The sequence below is a fragment of the Oncorhynchus clarkii genome, chromosome 25 (assembly GCF_045791955.1).
Source record: "Oncorhynchus clarkii lewisi isolate Uvic-CL-2024 chromosome 25, UVic_Ocla_1.0, whole genome shotgun sequence".
Taxonomy (NCBI): domain Eukaryota; kingdom Metazoa; phylum Chordata; class Actinopteri; order Salmoniformes; family Salmonidae; genus Oncorhynchus; species Oncorhynchus clarkii.
In genome coordinates, this window is record NC_092171.1 from 37,302,754 (window position 1) to 37,318,449 (window position 15,696).

Here is a 15,696-nt window from a genome sequence, read left to right on the forward strand (position 1 = left end):
CTCATTCCATGGTGGGCCAAGTGTCTGTGTGTTTTATTTTTTTTTAATGTTTTTTTTAAATGACCTAAATTAACAGGTGAGGGGAGTTCCTTACTAATTAGTGACTTTAATTCTATCAAGTACAAGGGTGGAGCAAAAACCTGCAGACATTCGGTCCTTCATGGAATGAGTTTGACACGTGGTCTAAGGTGTCGGGTAAGATGGAGGTGATATGATCCTTGACTAGTCTCTCAAAGCACTTCATGATGACAGGACTAGACATTTAGGGCAGGTACTTTCACTTTCTTGGGTACAGAAACAATGCTGGACATTTTGAAGCAAGAGAGGACGACAGACTGGGTTAGGGAGAGATTGAATATGTCTGTAAACACTCCAGCCTGCTGGTCTGCACAAGCTCTGCAGCTTGTTATGCCGTCTGGGCCAGCAGCCTTGCGAGGGTTAACATGCTTAAATGTCTTACTCGTGTCGGCCACGGCGAACGTGAGTAGACAGTCCTCGTAGGCAGACAGTCCTCGTGGGCAGACAGTCCTCGTGGGCAGACAGTCCTCGTGGGCAGACAGTCCTCGTGGGCAGACAGTCCTCGTGGGCAGACAGTCCTCGTGGGCAGACAGTCCTCGTGAGCAGACAGTCCTCGTGGGCAGACAGTCCTCGTGAGCAGACAGTCCTCGTGAGCAGACAGTCCTCGTGGGCAGACAGTCCTCGTGAGCAGACAGTCCTCGTGGGCAGACAGTCCCCGTGGGCAGACAGTCCCCGTGGGCAGACAGTCCCCGTGGGCAGACAGTCCCTGTGGGCAGACAGTCCTCGTGGGCAGACAGTCCTCGTGGGCAGACAGTCCTCGTGAGCAGACAGTCCTCGTGAGCAGACAGTCCTCGTGGGCAGACAGTCCTCGTGGGCAGACAAACCTCGTGGGCAGACAGTCCTCCTGAGCGGTGGGGGCCCACGTCGGTGGCACTGTGTTTTCCTAGAAGCGGGCGAAGGTGTTTTGCTTATCCGAGAGCAAGGCGTTGGTGTGGTTTTCGCCTTTATAGTCTGATTTTCTGGAGTCCCTGCCACATACAGTGCCTAAGTATTCAACCCCTTTGTTATGGTTTGTTATGGTAAGCCTAAATCCTTAGCAAGAAGTCGCATAATAAGTTTCATGGACTTAACATGCTTTTTGAATGACTACCTCGTCTGTACCCCACACATACAATTATCTGTAAGATCCCTCAGTCGAGCAGTGAATTTCAAACAGATTCAACCACAGGGAGGTTTTCCAATGCCTTGCACAGAAGGGCACCTATTGGTAGATGGGTAAAAAAAGCAGACATTGAATCTTGAATTGAGAATAGTGAAGTTATTAATTACACTTTGGATGGTGTATCAATACACCCAGCCACTACAAAGATACAGTGTCCTTCCTAACTCAGTTGCCGGAGAGGAAGGAAACCACTTAGTGATTTCATCATGAGGCCAATGGTGACATTAAAACAGAGTTTAATGGCTGTGATAGGAAAAAAACTGATGGATGGATGAACAACATTGTAGTTCTTCCACAATGCTAACCCAATTGACACAGTGAAGGGAAGGAAACCTGTACAGAATATTTAAAAAATCCAAAACATGCATCTTGTTTGCAACAACTAACTAAAGTAAAACTGCAAAAGAATGTGGCAAAGAAATGAACTTAATGTCCTGAATAGAAAGTGTTAAGTTTGGAACAAATCCAACACAACACATTACCGAATACCACTCCTCATATTTTCAAGCATTGCGGTGGCTGCATCAGGTTGTGGGTATGCTTGTCATCGGCAAGGACTTGGGAGTCTTTTAGGATAAAAAGAAACGGAATGGAGCTAGACACATGCAAAACCTTGTTCAGTGTGCTTTCCACCAGACACTGGGAGATTAAATCACCTTTCAGCTGGACCATAACCTGAAACACAAGGCCAAATATGCACTGGAGTATCTTACCAAGATGACATTGAATGTTCCTGAGTGGCCTAGTTACAGTTTTGACTATGGAAAGACTTGAAAATGGCTGTCTAGCAATGATCAACCACCAACTTGACAGAGCTCGAAGAATTTTTAAAATAATGATGTGCAAATATTGTACAATCCAGGTGTGCAAAACTCTTAGAGTTAACCAGAAAGACTCACAGCTCTAATCACTGCCAAAGGTTATTCTAACATGTGTTGACTCAGTGGCATGAATACTTATGAACACTAGATATTTAAGTATTTCATTTTTTAATACATTTGCAAAAATGTCTAAAAACATGTTTTCACTTTTGTCATTGTGGGTTATTGTGTGTACATTTTTTAATTCAGGATGTAACTAAATGTGGAATAAGTCTGGGGGTATGAATGAGTTAATAAATGCTATGGATTCAGTTATGGCCATCATAGCATCAAGATCTACTTTTACGTAAGGAAGTTGGGTTTGCTAAGCAAGGATAATAATGCTGTCAAGAGAGAAGCCTTCGTGAGCTTAAGGAAGGGCTGGTTGCCTCCACAAGAAAGCCAAATATCTAGCGAAAATGCTTGTTGAGGAGTTCAGATGTTTTGTTTTGTGTGATATAAGGAAAAGGAATCCCATGTAGAAAATGTCTGACCTTTTTCAAATCTGGCCCTGTAAGTAGATAGTTGAATAGCTGTGCTGACTTCCTGTCAGCTGACTGCTTCCGAGTAGCCGGACAGGAAATGCTGGTGTCTGTGGGTAACTGAACTGGAAGAGGAAAAGAAGCGTCATTGGAATTCTCCTTTGTTTTCCTTGTATGACCTAACTAGAGGTCGACCCGATTAATCGGAATGGCCGATTTCATTAGGGCCGATTTTCAAGTTTTCATAACAATTGGTAAATCGGCATTTTTGGGCACCGATCATGGCCGATTACATTGCACTCCACGAGGAGACTGTGTGGCAGGCTGACTACCTGTTATGCGAGTGCAGCAAGGAGCCAAGGTAAGGTGCTAGCTATCATTAGCTGTATCTTATAAAAAACAATATTAACATAATCACTAGTTAACTACACATGGTTGATGATAGTACTAGTTTATCTAGCTTGTCCTGCGTTGCATATAATCGATGCGATGCCTGTTAATTTATCATTGAATCACAGCCTACTTCGCCAAACAGATGATTTAACAAGTGCATTCACGAAAAAAGCACTGTCGTTGCACCAATGTGTACCTGAGGAGTTCAGATGTTTTGGTGCTATGCTTGTTATTACACACATCTTTCTTCACACATGCTGGCTGGCTGGCTGGCTGGCTGGCTGGCTGGCTGGCTGGCTGGCTGGCTGGCTGGCTGGCTGGCTCAGAAAAGAATGGGACGTGGCCCTGGTGTCTCTGTTTAGCTGTAGAGTTGGGACGTGGCCCTGGTGTCTCTGTTTAGCTGTAGAGTTGGGAGGTGGCCCTGGTGTCTCTGTGTAGCTGTACAGTTGGGACGTGGCCCTGGTGTCTCTGTGTAGCTGTAGAGTTGGAACGTGGCCCTGGTGTAGCTGTAGAGTTGGGACGTGGCCCTGGTGTCTCTGTGTAGCTGTAGAGTTGGGACGTGGCCCTGGTGTCTCTGTGTAGCTGTAGAGTTGGGACGTGGCCCTGGTGTCTCTGTGTAGCTGTATAGTTGGGAAGTGGCCCTGGTGTCTCTGTGTAGCTGTAGAGTTGGGAAGTGGCCCTGGTGTCTCTGTTTAGCTGTAGAGTTGGGAAGTGGCCCTGGTGTCTCTGTTTAGCTGTAGAGTTGGGAAGTGGCCCTGGGGTCTCTGTGTGTGACTCTAAGGGCAACAGGAGAAACCCTGTTAACCTGCTGACCAATGAGAAACTGAGCAGCTGCTCCTCTCTTTATCAATCTCAATTCAATTCAATTCAAGGGGCTTTATTGGGATGGGAAACGTGTGTTAACATTGCCAAAGCAAGTGAGGTAGATAATATACAAAAGTGAAATAAACAATAAAAATTAACATTAAACATTACACATACAGAAGTTTCAAAACAATAAAGACATTACAAATGTCATATATATACAGTGTTGTAACAATGTACAAATGGTTAAAGTACACAAGGGAAAATAAATAAGCATAAATATGGGTTGTATTTACAATGGTGTTTGTTCTTCACTGGTTGCCCTTTTCTTGTGGCAACAGGTCACAAATCTTGCTGCTTTGATGGCACACTGTGGAATTTCACCCAGTAGATATGGGAGTTTATCAAAATTGGATTTGTTTTCAAATTCTTTGTGGATCTGTGTAATCTGAGGGAAATATGTGTCTCTAATATGGTCATACATTGGGCAGGAGGTTAGGAAGTGCAGCTCAGTTTCCACCTCATTTTGTGGGCAGTGTGCACATAGCCTGTCTTCTCTTGAGAGCCATGTCTGCCTACGGCGGCCTTTCTCAATAGCAAGGCTATGCTCACTGAGTCTACATAGTCAAAGCTTTCCTTAAGTTTGGGTCAGTCACAGTGGTCAGGTATTCTTTCACTGTGTTCTTGTTCTCTCTCTCTCTCTCTCTCTTTACCTCTTTCTCTCTCTCTCTCTTTACCTCTCTCTCTCTCTTTACCTCTCTCTCTCTCTCTCTCTTTACCTCTCTCTCTCTCTCTCTCTTTACCTCTCTCTCTCTCTCTCTCTCTTTACCTCTCTCTCTCTCTCTCTCTTTACCTCTCTCTCTCTCTCTCTCTTTACCTCTCTCTCTCTCTCTCTCTTTACCTCTCTCTCTCTCTCTCTCTCTCTCTCTACCTCTCTCTCTCTCTCTCTCGCTCTCTCTCTACTCTCTCTCTCTCTCTCTCTCTCTCTCTCTCTCTTTACCTCTCTCTCTGGGATGAGCAGCGCTCTGCCCTCCCTTCATTATTTATGAGAGGACGTTTTGCTCAGTGTGCTTGGACACTAGTGTGGGTGTGTGTGTTTTGCAGATGACTGCGAGCCGGCCGGCTGAGTAGAGGAGCGGGAGCCGCCCCCTCTGCCACCTGCAGCCATGAATGGTAAGACCACGGCTTCATTACTCTGTGTGTGTGTGTCTGGTACTGTCTACTGTACCTGAGTCTGTTCTACTGCTATATCTACTGTACCTGAGTCTGTTCTACTGCTGTGTCTACTGTACCTGAGTCTGTTCTACTGCTGTATCTACTGTACCTGAGTCTGTTCTACTGCTGTATCTGCTGTACCTGAGTCTGTTCTACTGCTGTATCTACTGTACCTGAGTCTGTTCTACTGCTGTATCTACTGTACCTGAGTCTGTTCTACTGCTGTATCTACTGTACCTGAGTCTGTTCTACTGCTGTGTCAGTTCTACTGCTGTGTCTACTATCTACTGTACCTGAGTCTGTTCTACTGCTGTGTCAGTTCTACTGCTGTGTCTACTGTCTACTGTACCTGAGTCTGTTCTACTGCTGTGTCTACTGTACCTGAGTCTGTTCTACTGCTGTGTCTACTGTACCTGAGTCTGTTCTACTGCTGTATCTACTGTACCTGAGTCTGTTCTACTGCTGTATCTACTGTACCTGAGTCTGTTCTACTGCTGTGTCTACTGTCTACTATACCTGAGTCTGTTCTACTGCTGTGTCTACTGTCTACTGTACCTGAGTCTGTTCTACTGCTGTATCTACTGTACCTGAGTGTTCTACTGCTGTATCTACTGTACCTGAGTGTTCTACTGCTGTATCTACTGTACCTGAGTCTGTTCTACTGCTATGTCTACTGTACCTGAGTCTGTTCTACTGCTATGTCTACTGTACCTGAGTCTGTTCTACTGCTGTATCTGCTGTACCTGAGTCTGTTCTACTGCTGTGTCAGTTCTACTGCTGTGTCTACTGTACCTGAGTCTGTTCTACTGCTGTATCTGCTGTCTACTGTACCTGAGTCTGTTCTACTGCTGTATCTACTGTACCTGAGTCTGTTCTACTGCTGTATCTACTGTACCTGAGTCTGTTCTACTGCTGTATCTACTGTACCTGAGTCTGTTCTACTGCTGTATCTACTGTACCTGAGTCTGTTCTACTGCTGTATCTACTGTACCTGAGTCTGTTCTACTGCTGTATCTGCTGTACCTGAGTCTGTTCTACTGCTGTATCTACTGTACCTGAGTCTGTTCTACTGCTGTGTCTACTGTCTACTGTACCTGAGTCTGTTCTACTGCTGTGTCTACTGTACCTGAGTCTGTTCTACTGCTATGTCTACTGTACCTGAGTCTGTTCTACTGCTATGTCTACTGTACCTGAGTCTGTTCTACTGCTGTGTCTACTGTACCTGAGTCGGTTCTACTGCTGTATCTACTGTACCTGAGTCTGTTCTACTGCTGTATCTACTGTACCTGAGTCTGTTCTACTGCTGTATCTGCTGTCTACTGTACCTGAGTCTGTTCTACTGCTGTATCTACTGTACCTGAGTCTGTTCTACTGCTGTATCTACTGTACCTGAGTCTGTTCTACTGCTGTATCTACTGTACCTGAGTCTGTTCTACTGCTGTATCTACTGTACCTGAGTCTGTTCTACTGCTGTATCTACTGTACCTGAGTCTGTTCTACTGCTGTATCTACTGTACCTGAGTCTGTTCTACTGCTGTATCTGCTGTACCTGAGTCTGTTCTACTGCTGTATCTACTGTACCTGAGTCTGTTCTACTGCTGTGTCTACTGTCTACTGTACCTGAGTCTGTTCTACTGCTGTGTCTACTGTACCTGAGTCTGTTCTACTGCTATGTCTACTGTACCTGAGTCTGTTCTACTGCTATGTCTACTGTACCTGAGTCTGTTCTACTGCTGTGTCTACTGTACCTGAGTCGGTTCTACTGCTGTATCTACTGTACCTGAGTCTGTTCTACTGCTGTATCTACTGTACCTGAGTCTGTTCTACTGCTGTATCTACTGTACCTGAGTCTGTTCTACTGCTGTGTCTACTGTCTACTGTACCTTAGTCTGTTCTACTGCTGTGTCTACTGTACCTGAGTCTGTTCTACTGCTGTATCTACTGTACCTGAGTCTGTTCTACTGCTGTGTCTACTGTCTACTGTACCTGAGTCTGTTCTACTGCTGTGTCTACTGTACCTGAGTCTGTTCTACTGCTATGTCTACTGTACCTGAGTCTGTTCTACTGCTATGTCTACTGTACCTGAGTCTGTTCTACTGCTGTATCTACTGTACCTGAGTCTGTTCTACTGCTGTATCTACTGTACCTGAGTCTGTTATACTGCTGTATCTACTGTACCTGAGTCTGTTCTACTGCTGTATCTACTGTACCTGAGTCTGTTCTACTGCTGTGTCAGTTCTACTGCTGTGTCTACTGTCTACTGTACCTGAGTCTGTTCTACTGCTGTATCTGCTGTCTACTGTACCTGAGTCTGTTCTACTGCTGTATCTACTGTACCTGAGTCTGTTCTACTGCTATGTCTACTGTACCTGAGTCTGTTCTACTGCTGTATCTACTGTACCTGAGTCTGTTCTACTGCTGTATCTACTGTACCTGAGTCTGTTCTACTGCTGTCTCTACTGTCTGCTGTACCTGAGTCTGTTCTACTGCTGTGTCTACTGTACCTGAGTCTGTTCTACTGCTGTGTCTACTGTACCTGAGTCTGTTCTACTGCTATGTCTACTGTACCTGAGTCTGTTCTACTGCTATGTCTACTGTACCTGAGTCTGTTCTACTGCTGTATCTACTGTACCTGAGTCTGTTCTACTGCTGTATCTACTGTACCTGAGTCTGTTCTACTGCTGTATCTACTGTACCTGAGTCTGTTCTACTGCTGTATCTACTGTACCTGAGTCTGTTCTACTGCTGTGTCAGTTCTACTGCTGTGTCTACTGTCTACTGTACCCGAGTCTGTTCTACTGCTGTATCTGCTGTCTACTGTACCTGAGTCTGTTCTACTGCTGTATCTACTGTACCTGAGTCTGTTCTACTGCTATGTCTACTGTACCTGAGTCTGTTCTACTGCTGTATCTACTGTACCTGAGTCTGTTCTACTGCTGTATCTGCTGTACCTGATGCTGTTCTGTTGTATCTAACTCTACGTCCCTCCTTGATGCTGTTCTGTTGTATCTAACTCTACGTTCCTCCCTGATGCTGTTCTGTTGTATCTAACTCTACGTCCCTCCCTGATGCTGTTCTGTTGTATCTAACTCTACGTCCCTCCCTGATGCTGTTCTGTTGTATCTAACTCTACGTCCCTCCCTGATGCTGTTCTGTTGTATCTAACTCTACGTCCCTCCCTGATGCTGTTCTGTTGTATCTAACTCTACGTCCCTCCCTGATACTGTTCTGTTGTATCTAACTCTACGTCCCTCCCTGATGCTGTTCTGTTGTATCTAACTCTACGTCCCTCCCTGATGCTGTTCTGTTGTATCTAACTCTACGTCCCTCCCTGATGCTGTTCTGTTGTATCTAACTCTACGTCCCTCCCTGATGCTGTTCTGTTGTATCTAACTCTACATCCCTCCCTGATACTGTTCTGTTGTATCTAACTCTACGTCCCTCTCTGATGCTGTTCTGTTGTATCTAACTCTACGTCCCTCCCTGATGCTGTTCTGTTGTATCTAACTCTACGTCCCTCCCTGATGCTGTTCTGTTGTATCTAACTCTACGTCCCTCCCTGATGCTGTTCTGTTGTATCTAACTCTACGTCCCTCCCTGATACTGTTCTGTTGTATCTAACTCTACGTCCCTCCCTGATGCTGTTCTGTTGTATCTAACTCTACGTACCTCCCTGATGCTACTCTAGTGTTATCTAACTCTACGTACCTCCCTGATGCTGTACTGTTGTATCTAACTCTACGTACCTCTGTTATGTGGTTCTCCCTGTTCAGTCTGAACGATGTGAAATAAGCCTGGATTAACAGGGCGAAACCCTACTGAGTCCCAGCACAAACATACTCTACCTACTGGATCAATGGATTCAAGAAAATATTGTCCTGTACTGTACTGTAAGCCCCATATCCACTTTCAGTAAGCCCCGTGTCCACTTTCAGTAAGCCCCGTGTCCACTTTCAGTAAGCCCCGTGTCCACTTTCAGTAAGCCCCGTGTCCACTTTCAGTAAGCCCCGTGTCCACTTTCAGTAAGCCCCGTGTCCACTTTCAGTAAGCCCCGTGTCCACTTTCAGTAAGCCCCGTGTCCACTTTCAGTAAGCCCCGTGTCCACTTTCAGTAAACCCCGTGTCCACTTTCAGTAAGCCCCGTGTCCACTTTCAGTAAGCCCCTGGGAGGGTGGCTCAGTTGGTACTGTGTGGCGCCAGAGTTGTGGGTTAATTCCCACGAGGGACCAGTATGAAAATGGATGCACTCACTACTGTTAATCTCGCTGACTCACTACTGTAAATCTCGCTGACTCACTACTGTAAATCTCGCTGACTCACTACTGTAAATCTCTCTGGATTAGAGCATCTGCTAAATGACTAAAGCGTAAAAATGTGTCTTACTACCACAGACCTGTTAGCCTTGTCCTGACAGATGTGTAGGCCTGACAGACGTGTAGGCCTGATAGACGTGTAGGCCTGACAGATAGTTTGACACCCTCTCTCTGTCTCCAGGTGACCTCAGTGTGTGGGCTATCTCTACAGAAGAGAGGAACAAACATGATAAACAGTTTGACACCCTCTCTCCCACCATGGGCTACGTCTCAGGTACCAAGACACCGCATGCGTCCACACCAACATTTTACTACGTTTTCTCCCCCATCCTCCATACTGTGATGTCTTTTCTGTTGTCTCTCTCTCGTTCTCTCTCTCTCTCTCGTTCTCTCTCTCTCTCGTTCTCTCTCTCTCTTGTTCTCTCTCTCTCTCTCGTTCTCTCTCTCTCGTTCTCTCTCTCTCTCGTTCTCTCTCTCTCTCTCGTTCTCTCTCTCTCTCTCTCTCTCGTTCTCTCTCTCTCTCTTTCGTTCTCTCTCTCTCGTTCGCTCTCTCTCTCTCGTTCTCTCTCTCGTTCTCTATCTCTCGTTCTCTCTCTCTCTCGTTCTCTCTCTCTCTCGCGCTCTCTCTCTCGCTCTCTCTCTCGTTCTCTCTCTCTCGTTCTCATTCTCTCTCGTTCTCTCTCTCTTGCTCGCTCTCGTTCTCTCTCTCTTGCTCGCTCTCGTTCTCTCTCTCTCTTGCTCTCTCTCTCTCTTGCTCTCTCTCTCTCTTGCTCTCTCTCTCTCTTGCTCTCTCTCTCTTGCTCTCTCTCTCTTGCTCTCTCTCTCTCTTGCGCTCTCTCTTGCTCTCTCTCTTGCTCTCTCTCTCTCTCGCTCTCTCGCTCTCTCGCTCTCTCGCTCTCTTGCTCTCTCGCTCTCTTGCTCTCTCTCTCTCTCGCTCTCTCGCTCTCTCGCTCTCTCTCTCTTGCTCTCTCTCTCGCTCTCTCTCTCTCTTGCTCTCTCTCTCTTGCTCTCTCTCTCTTGCTCTCTCTTTCTTGCTCTCTCTCTCTTGCTCTCTCTCTCTTGCTCTCTCTCTTGCTCTCTCTCTCTTGCTCTCTCTCTCGTTCGGTCTCTCTTTTGTTCTCTCTTTCTTTCTTTCTCTCTCTCGCTCTTTCTCTTGTTCTCTCTCTCTCTCTCTTGTTCTCTCTCTCGCTCTCTCTTTTGTTCTCTCTCTCTCTCTTGTTCTCTCTCTCTCTCTCTCTCTCTCGTCCTCTCTCTCTCTCTCTCGTCCTCGCTCTCTCTCTCTCGTCCTCGCTCTCTCTCTCTCTCATCCTCTCTCTCTCTTTCTCTTTCTCTCTCTTTCTCTCTCTCTCTTTCTCTCTCTCTCTCTTTCTCTCTTTCTCTCTCTCTCTCTTTCTCTCTCTCTCTCTTTCTCTCTCTCTCTCTCTCTCTCTCTTTCTCTCACTCTCTCTTTCTCTCTCACTCTCTCTCTCTCTCTCTCTCTCTCTTTCTCTCTCTCTCTCTCTCTCGCTCTCGCTCTCGCTCTCGTTCTCTCTTGTTCTCTCTCTCCAGGGGAGCGGGCCAGGAAGTTCTTCTTGCAGTCGGGTCTTCCCTCCTCGGTTCTTGCAGAGATATGGTACACACAGACACACAGGCAGACACACAGCCAGACACACAGCCAGACACACAGCCAGACACACAGACAGACACACAGACAGTAATAGGAATTTCCAGGTGACTAAGGAGAGCAGTCGTTAATAAGGTCATTTAAAAAGATTTTACAAGTTGCTCAACAGAGAATTATAATATTATTAACCTTAATCCTTAACAGTCTAAGCTGGAGGGAGGGAGGGGGGGGGGGGTAATTTAGCTATTTGATTTTGATTAAACATTTGATTTGATTTATTAGGATCTCCATGGCGACAGCTAGTCTTACTGTGGTCCGACATTACAGACAAAACCATTGCATTTGGTCTTACTGCTATTAGAACATAGAAATGCATTGGATACCAGATTCATACATGGCAAAACAGATGGTCAAAAATATATCAGAGAATAAAGTTTAATTTAAAGTATCTGTCCTGTATCTGAGAGCTGTTTTGCAAGGAGGAATGGGAAAAAAATGTCAGTCTCTCGATGTGCAAAACTGATAGAGACATACCCCAAGCGACTTACAGCTGTAATCGCAGCAAAAGGTGGCGCTACAAAGTATTAACTTAAGGGGGCTGAATAATTTTGCACACCCAATTTTTCAGTTTTTGATTTGTTAAAAAAGTTTGAAATATCCAATAAATGTCGTTCCACTTCATGATTGTGTCCCACTTGTTGTTGATTCTTCACAAAAAAATACAGTTTTATATCTTTATGTTTGAAGCCTGAAATGTGGCAAAAGGTCGCAAAGTTCAAGGGGGGCGAATACTTTCGCAAGGCACTGTAAGTGAATGGGTAAAATGTGCTTAACAAGTAATAGTGTTGAGCATGATTTTTGAATGACTACCTCATCTCGGTACTCCACACATCTGTAGGGTCCCTCAGTCGAGCAGTGAATTTCAAACACAGATTCAACCACAAAGACCAGGGAGGTTTTCCATTGCCTCACAAAGAAGGGCACCTATTGGTAGATACAGATTTTTTTTAAAGCAGACATTGAATATCCCTTTGAACATAGTGACATTATTAATTACACTTTGGATGGTGTATCAATACACCGAGTCACTACAAAGATACAGACGTCCTTCCTAACTTAGTTTCCGGAGAGGAAGGAAACCACTCAGGCATTACACCATGAGGCCAATGGTGACTTTAAAACAGTTACAGAGTTTAATGGCTGTGATAGGAGAAAACTGAGGATGAATCAACAACATTGTAGTCACTCCACAATACTAACCTAAATGACAGTGAAAAGAAGGAAACCTGTACATAATACAAATATTCCAAAACATGCATCCTGTTTGCAACAAGGCACTAAAGTAATAATGCAAAACATGTGGCAAAGAAATTACCTTTTTGTCCTGAATACAAAGTGTTAGGTTTGGGGAAAATCCAATACAACACATTACTGAGTACCACTCTCCATATTTTCAAGCATAGATATGGCTGCATCATGTTATGGGTGTGCTTGTCATCATTAAGGACTGGGGAGTTTTTCAGGATAAAAAAGAAAGAATGGAGCTAAGCACAGGCAAGACACTGGGAGAAGAATTCACCTTTCAGCTGGACAATAACCTAAAACACAAGACCAAATATACACTGGATTTTCTTGCCAAGATAACAGTCAAGAAGAGTCGTGTAAACGCCAGCTGAGAGGCACTTAGGAAGTCCGCTACTGAGTCACACACCGTCACAGAATACAGTAATAATCAGTGTGTCCTCAGCCTCAGCGCCTCCAGTCAAACACTATCAACATATTTGAGAACAATCCATAACATTCTACCCGCACCTTGCACTAATAACACTGGCAGATTGTGTATTACAGAAAGGAAAAATATAACAAATGCTAAACATTAACTTTATTCACAGTACACACACACACACACACACACACACACACACACACACACACACACACACACACACACACACACACACACACACACACACACGTACGTTCTGGCATTCGATCTTGTGACCAGCTGCTCTCCAGTCACACACAGAGTAAGGAAGTAACACGTAAGCAATATGTCTACATGTTTGTTCCCCGTGTGAGGATATTCCAAAGTAATGACCCTCTCTGACCCCCAGGGCGCTGGCTGACATGGGTAAGGATGGGAAGATGGACAGGTTGGAGTTCTCCATCTCCATGAAGCTCATTAAGCTCAAACTGCAGGGCACGCCCCTTCTCTCAACTTTACCAATCATCATGAAGCAACCGCCAGTGCCCGCCCCTAACCCCTCCTCTACGGACGCCATGTCCGCCTCGCGCTACGGTACTTTAAAACAGACACACATGCGTAGACTTCTCTTCTGTTCTCAGTATGTCTGTAGATGCTTCATCTTAATGTTTATTTTGTCTCTTTAATGTTGTGTGTCTCTCCAGGAGCTGTTGCCGTGCCAAACCTTTCCATGATGCCCGGAGGCATCGCCATGCTCACCCCTAACCTCTCACCCATGACACCTATGAGCGGCCTCACCCCCATGATCCCAACAGCTACAGGCATGGCCCCCCTGGTTTCCACGTCAATGATGCCCATTCCCTTGCTGCCGTCCATTGGCAGCCCCGCTTTGCCCAACGGCACTATGGGTATTCTACAGCAATTCCCACCAGGGTACATGGGGACAGGTAAGGACCGTCTCTGTCTCTGTATGTCTCTCTGTGTCTCTGTATGTCTCTCTCTGTCTCTGTATGTCTCTCTCTGTCTGTCTCTGTATGTCTCTCTCTGTCTCTGTATGTCTCTCTCTGTCTGTCTCTCTGTCTCTCTCTCTGTCTCTGTATGTCTCTCTCTCTCTGTATGTCTCTCTCTCTCCGTCTCTCTCTCTGTCTCTGTATGTCTCTCTGTCTCTCTCTCTCTCTCTGTATGTCTCTCTCTGTCTCTCTCTCTGTCTCTGTATGTCTCTCTGTCTCTGTATGTCTCTCTCTCTCTGTCTCTGTATGTCTCTCTCTGTCTCTGTATGTGTCTCTGTCTCTCTCTCTTTATGTCTATCTGTCTCTGTGTCTCTCTGTATGTGTCTCTGTGTCTCTCTGTATGTGTCTCTCTCTCTGTCTCGCTCGGTCTCTGTATGTCTCTCTCTCTCTTTATGTCTCTCTGTCTCTGTGTCACTCTCTCTCTGTCTCTGTGTCTCTCTCTTTATGTCTCTCTGTCTCTGTGACACTCTCTTTGTCTCGTACGGTCTCTGTATGTCTCTGTGTCTCTCTCTCTCTCTATGTCTCTCTCTCTCTCTCTCTCTCTCTCTGTATGTCTCTCTCTCTCTCTGTATGTCTCTCTCTCTCTCTGTCTCTGTATGTCTCTCTCTAACTCTGTCTCTCTCTCTCTCTCTCTCTCTCTCTGTATGTCTCTCTCTCTGTATGTCTCTCTCTCTGTATGTCTCTCTCTCTCTCTGTATGTCTCTCTCTCTCTGTCTCTGTATGTCTCTCTCTAACTCTGTCTCTCTCTCTCTCTCTCGCTCTGTATGTCTCTCTCTCTCTCTCTGTATGTCTCTGTATCTCTCTCTCTCTCTGTATGTCTCTCTCTGTCTCTGTATCTCTCTCTCTCTCTCTCTTTATGTCTCTCTGTCTCTGTGTCTCTCTGTATGTGTCTCTGTGTCTCTCTGTATGTGTCTCTCTCTCTGTCTCGCTCGGTCTCTGTATGTCTCTCTCTCTCTCTTTATGTCTCTCTGTCTGTGTCACTCTCTCTCTGTCTCTGTGTCTCTCTCTTTATGTCTCTCTGTCTCTGTGACACTCTCTTTGTCTCGTACGGTCTCTGTATGTCTCTGTGTCTCTCTCTCTCTCTCTCTCTGTATGTCTCTCTCTCTCTCTGTATGTCTCTCTCTCTCTCTGTCTCTGTATCTCTCTCTCTCTCTCTCTCTCTCTCTCTCTCTCTCTCTCTCGGTCTCTGTATGTCTCTCTCTCTCTCTCTGTATGTCTCTCTGCCTCTGTGTCTCTCTCTCTTTATGTCTCTCTGTCTCTGTGTCTCTCTGTATGTGTCTCTGTGTCTCTCTGTATGTGTCTCTCTCTCTGTCTCGCTCGGTCTCTGTATGTCTCTGTCTCTCTCTCTCTTTATGTCTTTCTGTCTGTGTCACTCTCTCTCTGTCTCTGTGTCTCTCTCTTTATGTCTCTCTGTCTCTGTGACACTCTCTTTGTCTCGTACGGTCTCTGTATGTCTCTGTGTCTCTCTCTCTCTCTTTATGTCTCTCTGTCTCTGTGTCACTCTCTCTCGGTCTCTGTATGTCTCTGTGTCTCCCTCTGTATGTCTCTCTGTCTCTGTGTCTCTCTGTATGTGTCTCTGTGTCTCTCTGTATGTGTCTCCGTGTCTCTCTCCGTGTCTCTGTATGTTTTCTCTGTGTCTCTCTCATCAGTGGTTTTCAGCAGGTGTGCTGCAAAACGTTCCCTCATCTTATACACCCGGTTGATTAGATTTGGGAGCACCAGTGTCTCCTAAAAACAACATCTTACATTGAACTCATCTTTATTGATGTTTCAGGCAGTTGTTACAGTTGTATAATTTATTTGAATGGTGCTCATCATGAGCAAAGTCATTTTGATCATTTATTTCACCTGTGAGAATCGTTAGCACAGGCAAGTCTGATTAGGCTCTATATTTCATGCATGAAATACTGTTAGCTCCAATGGCAATACCTTAACAAGGCCCGGGGAGCAGTCTGTCTAGAAAGGAAATGAGAGGAAGTGCTGTGTCACCAGGCTCTACTGAGTGGACATCATGCTGTATTTGTAATGTAACCATGCAATGTTAATATAAATGGCCTTCATAAGGAACTCAA

At 45.4% G+C, this 15,696-nt stretch overlaps 1 protein-coding gene across 1 annotated transcript in view; it reads left to right on the top strand.

Annotated features, from left to right (window-relative positions):
- The window catches only part of LOC139383714 (intersectin-2-like), a 76,079-nt gene that overhangs the window by 14,982 nt on the left and 45,401 nt on the right, over positions 1-15,696 (top strand). The window contains exons 2-6 of the mRNA XM_071128269.1: positions 4,884-4,952; positions 9,488-9,580; positions 10,855-10,918; positions 13,024-13,208; positions 13,319-13,561. Of these exons, the coding sequence (XP_070984370.1) occupies positions 4,946-4,952; positions 9,488-9,580; positions 10,855-10,918; positions 13,024-13,208; positions 13,319-13,561 (592 nt within the window). The 5' untranslated portion in view covers positions 4,884-4,945. The remainder of the gene's footprint in view (positions 1-4,883; positions 4,953-9,487; positions 9,581-10,854; positions 10,919-13,023; positions 13,209-13,318; positions 13,562-15,696) is intronic.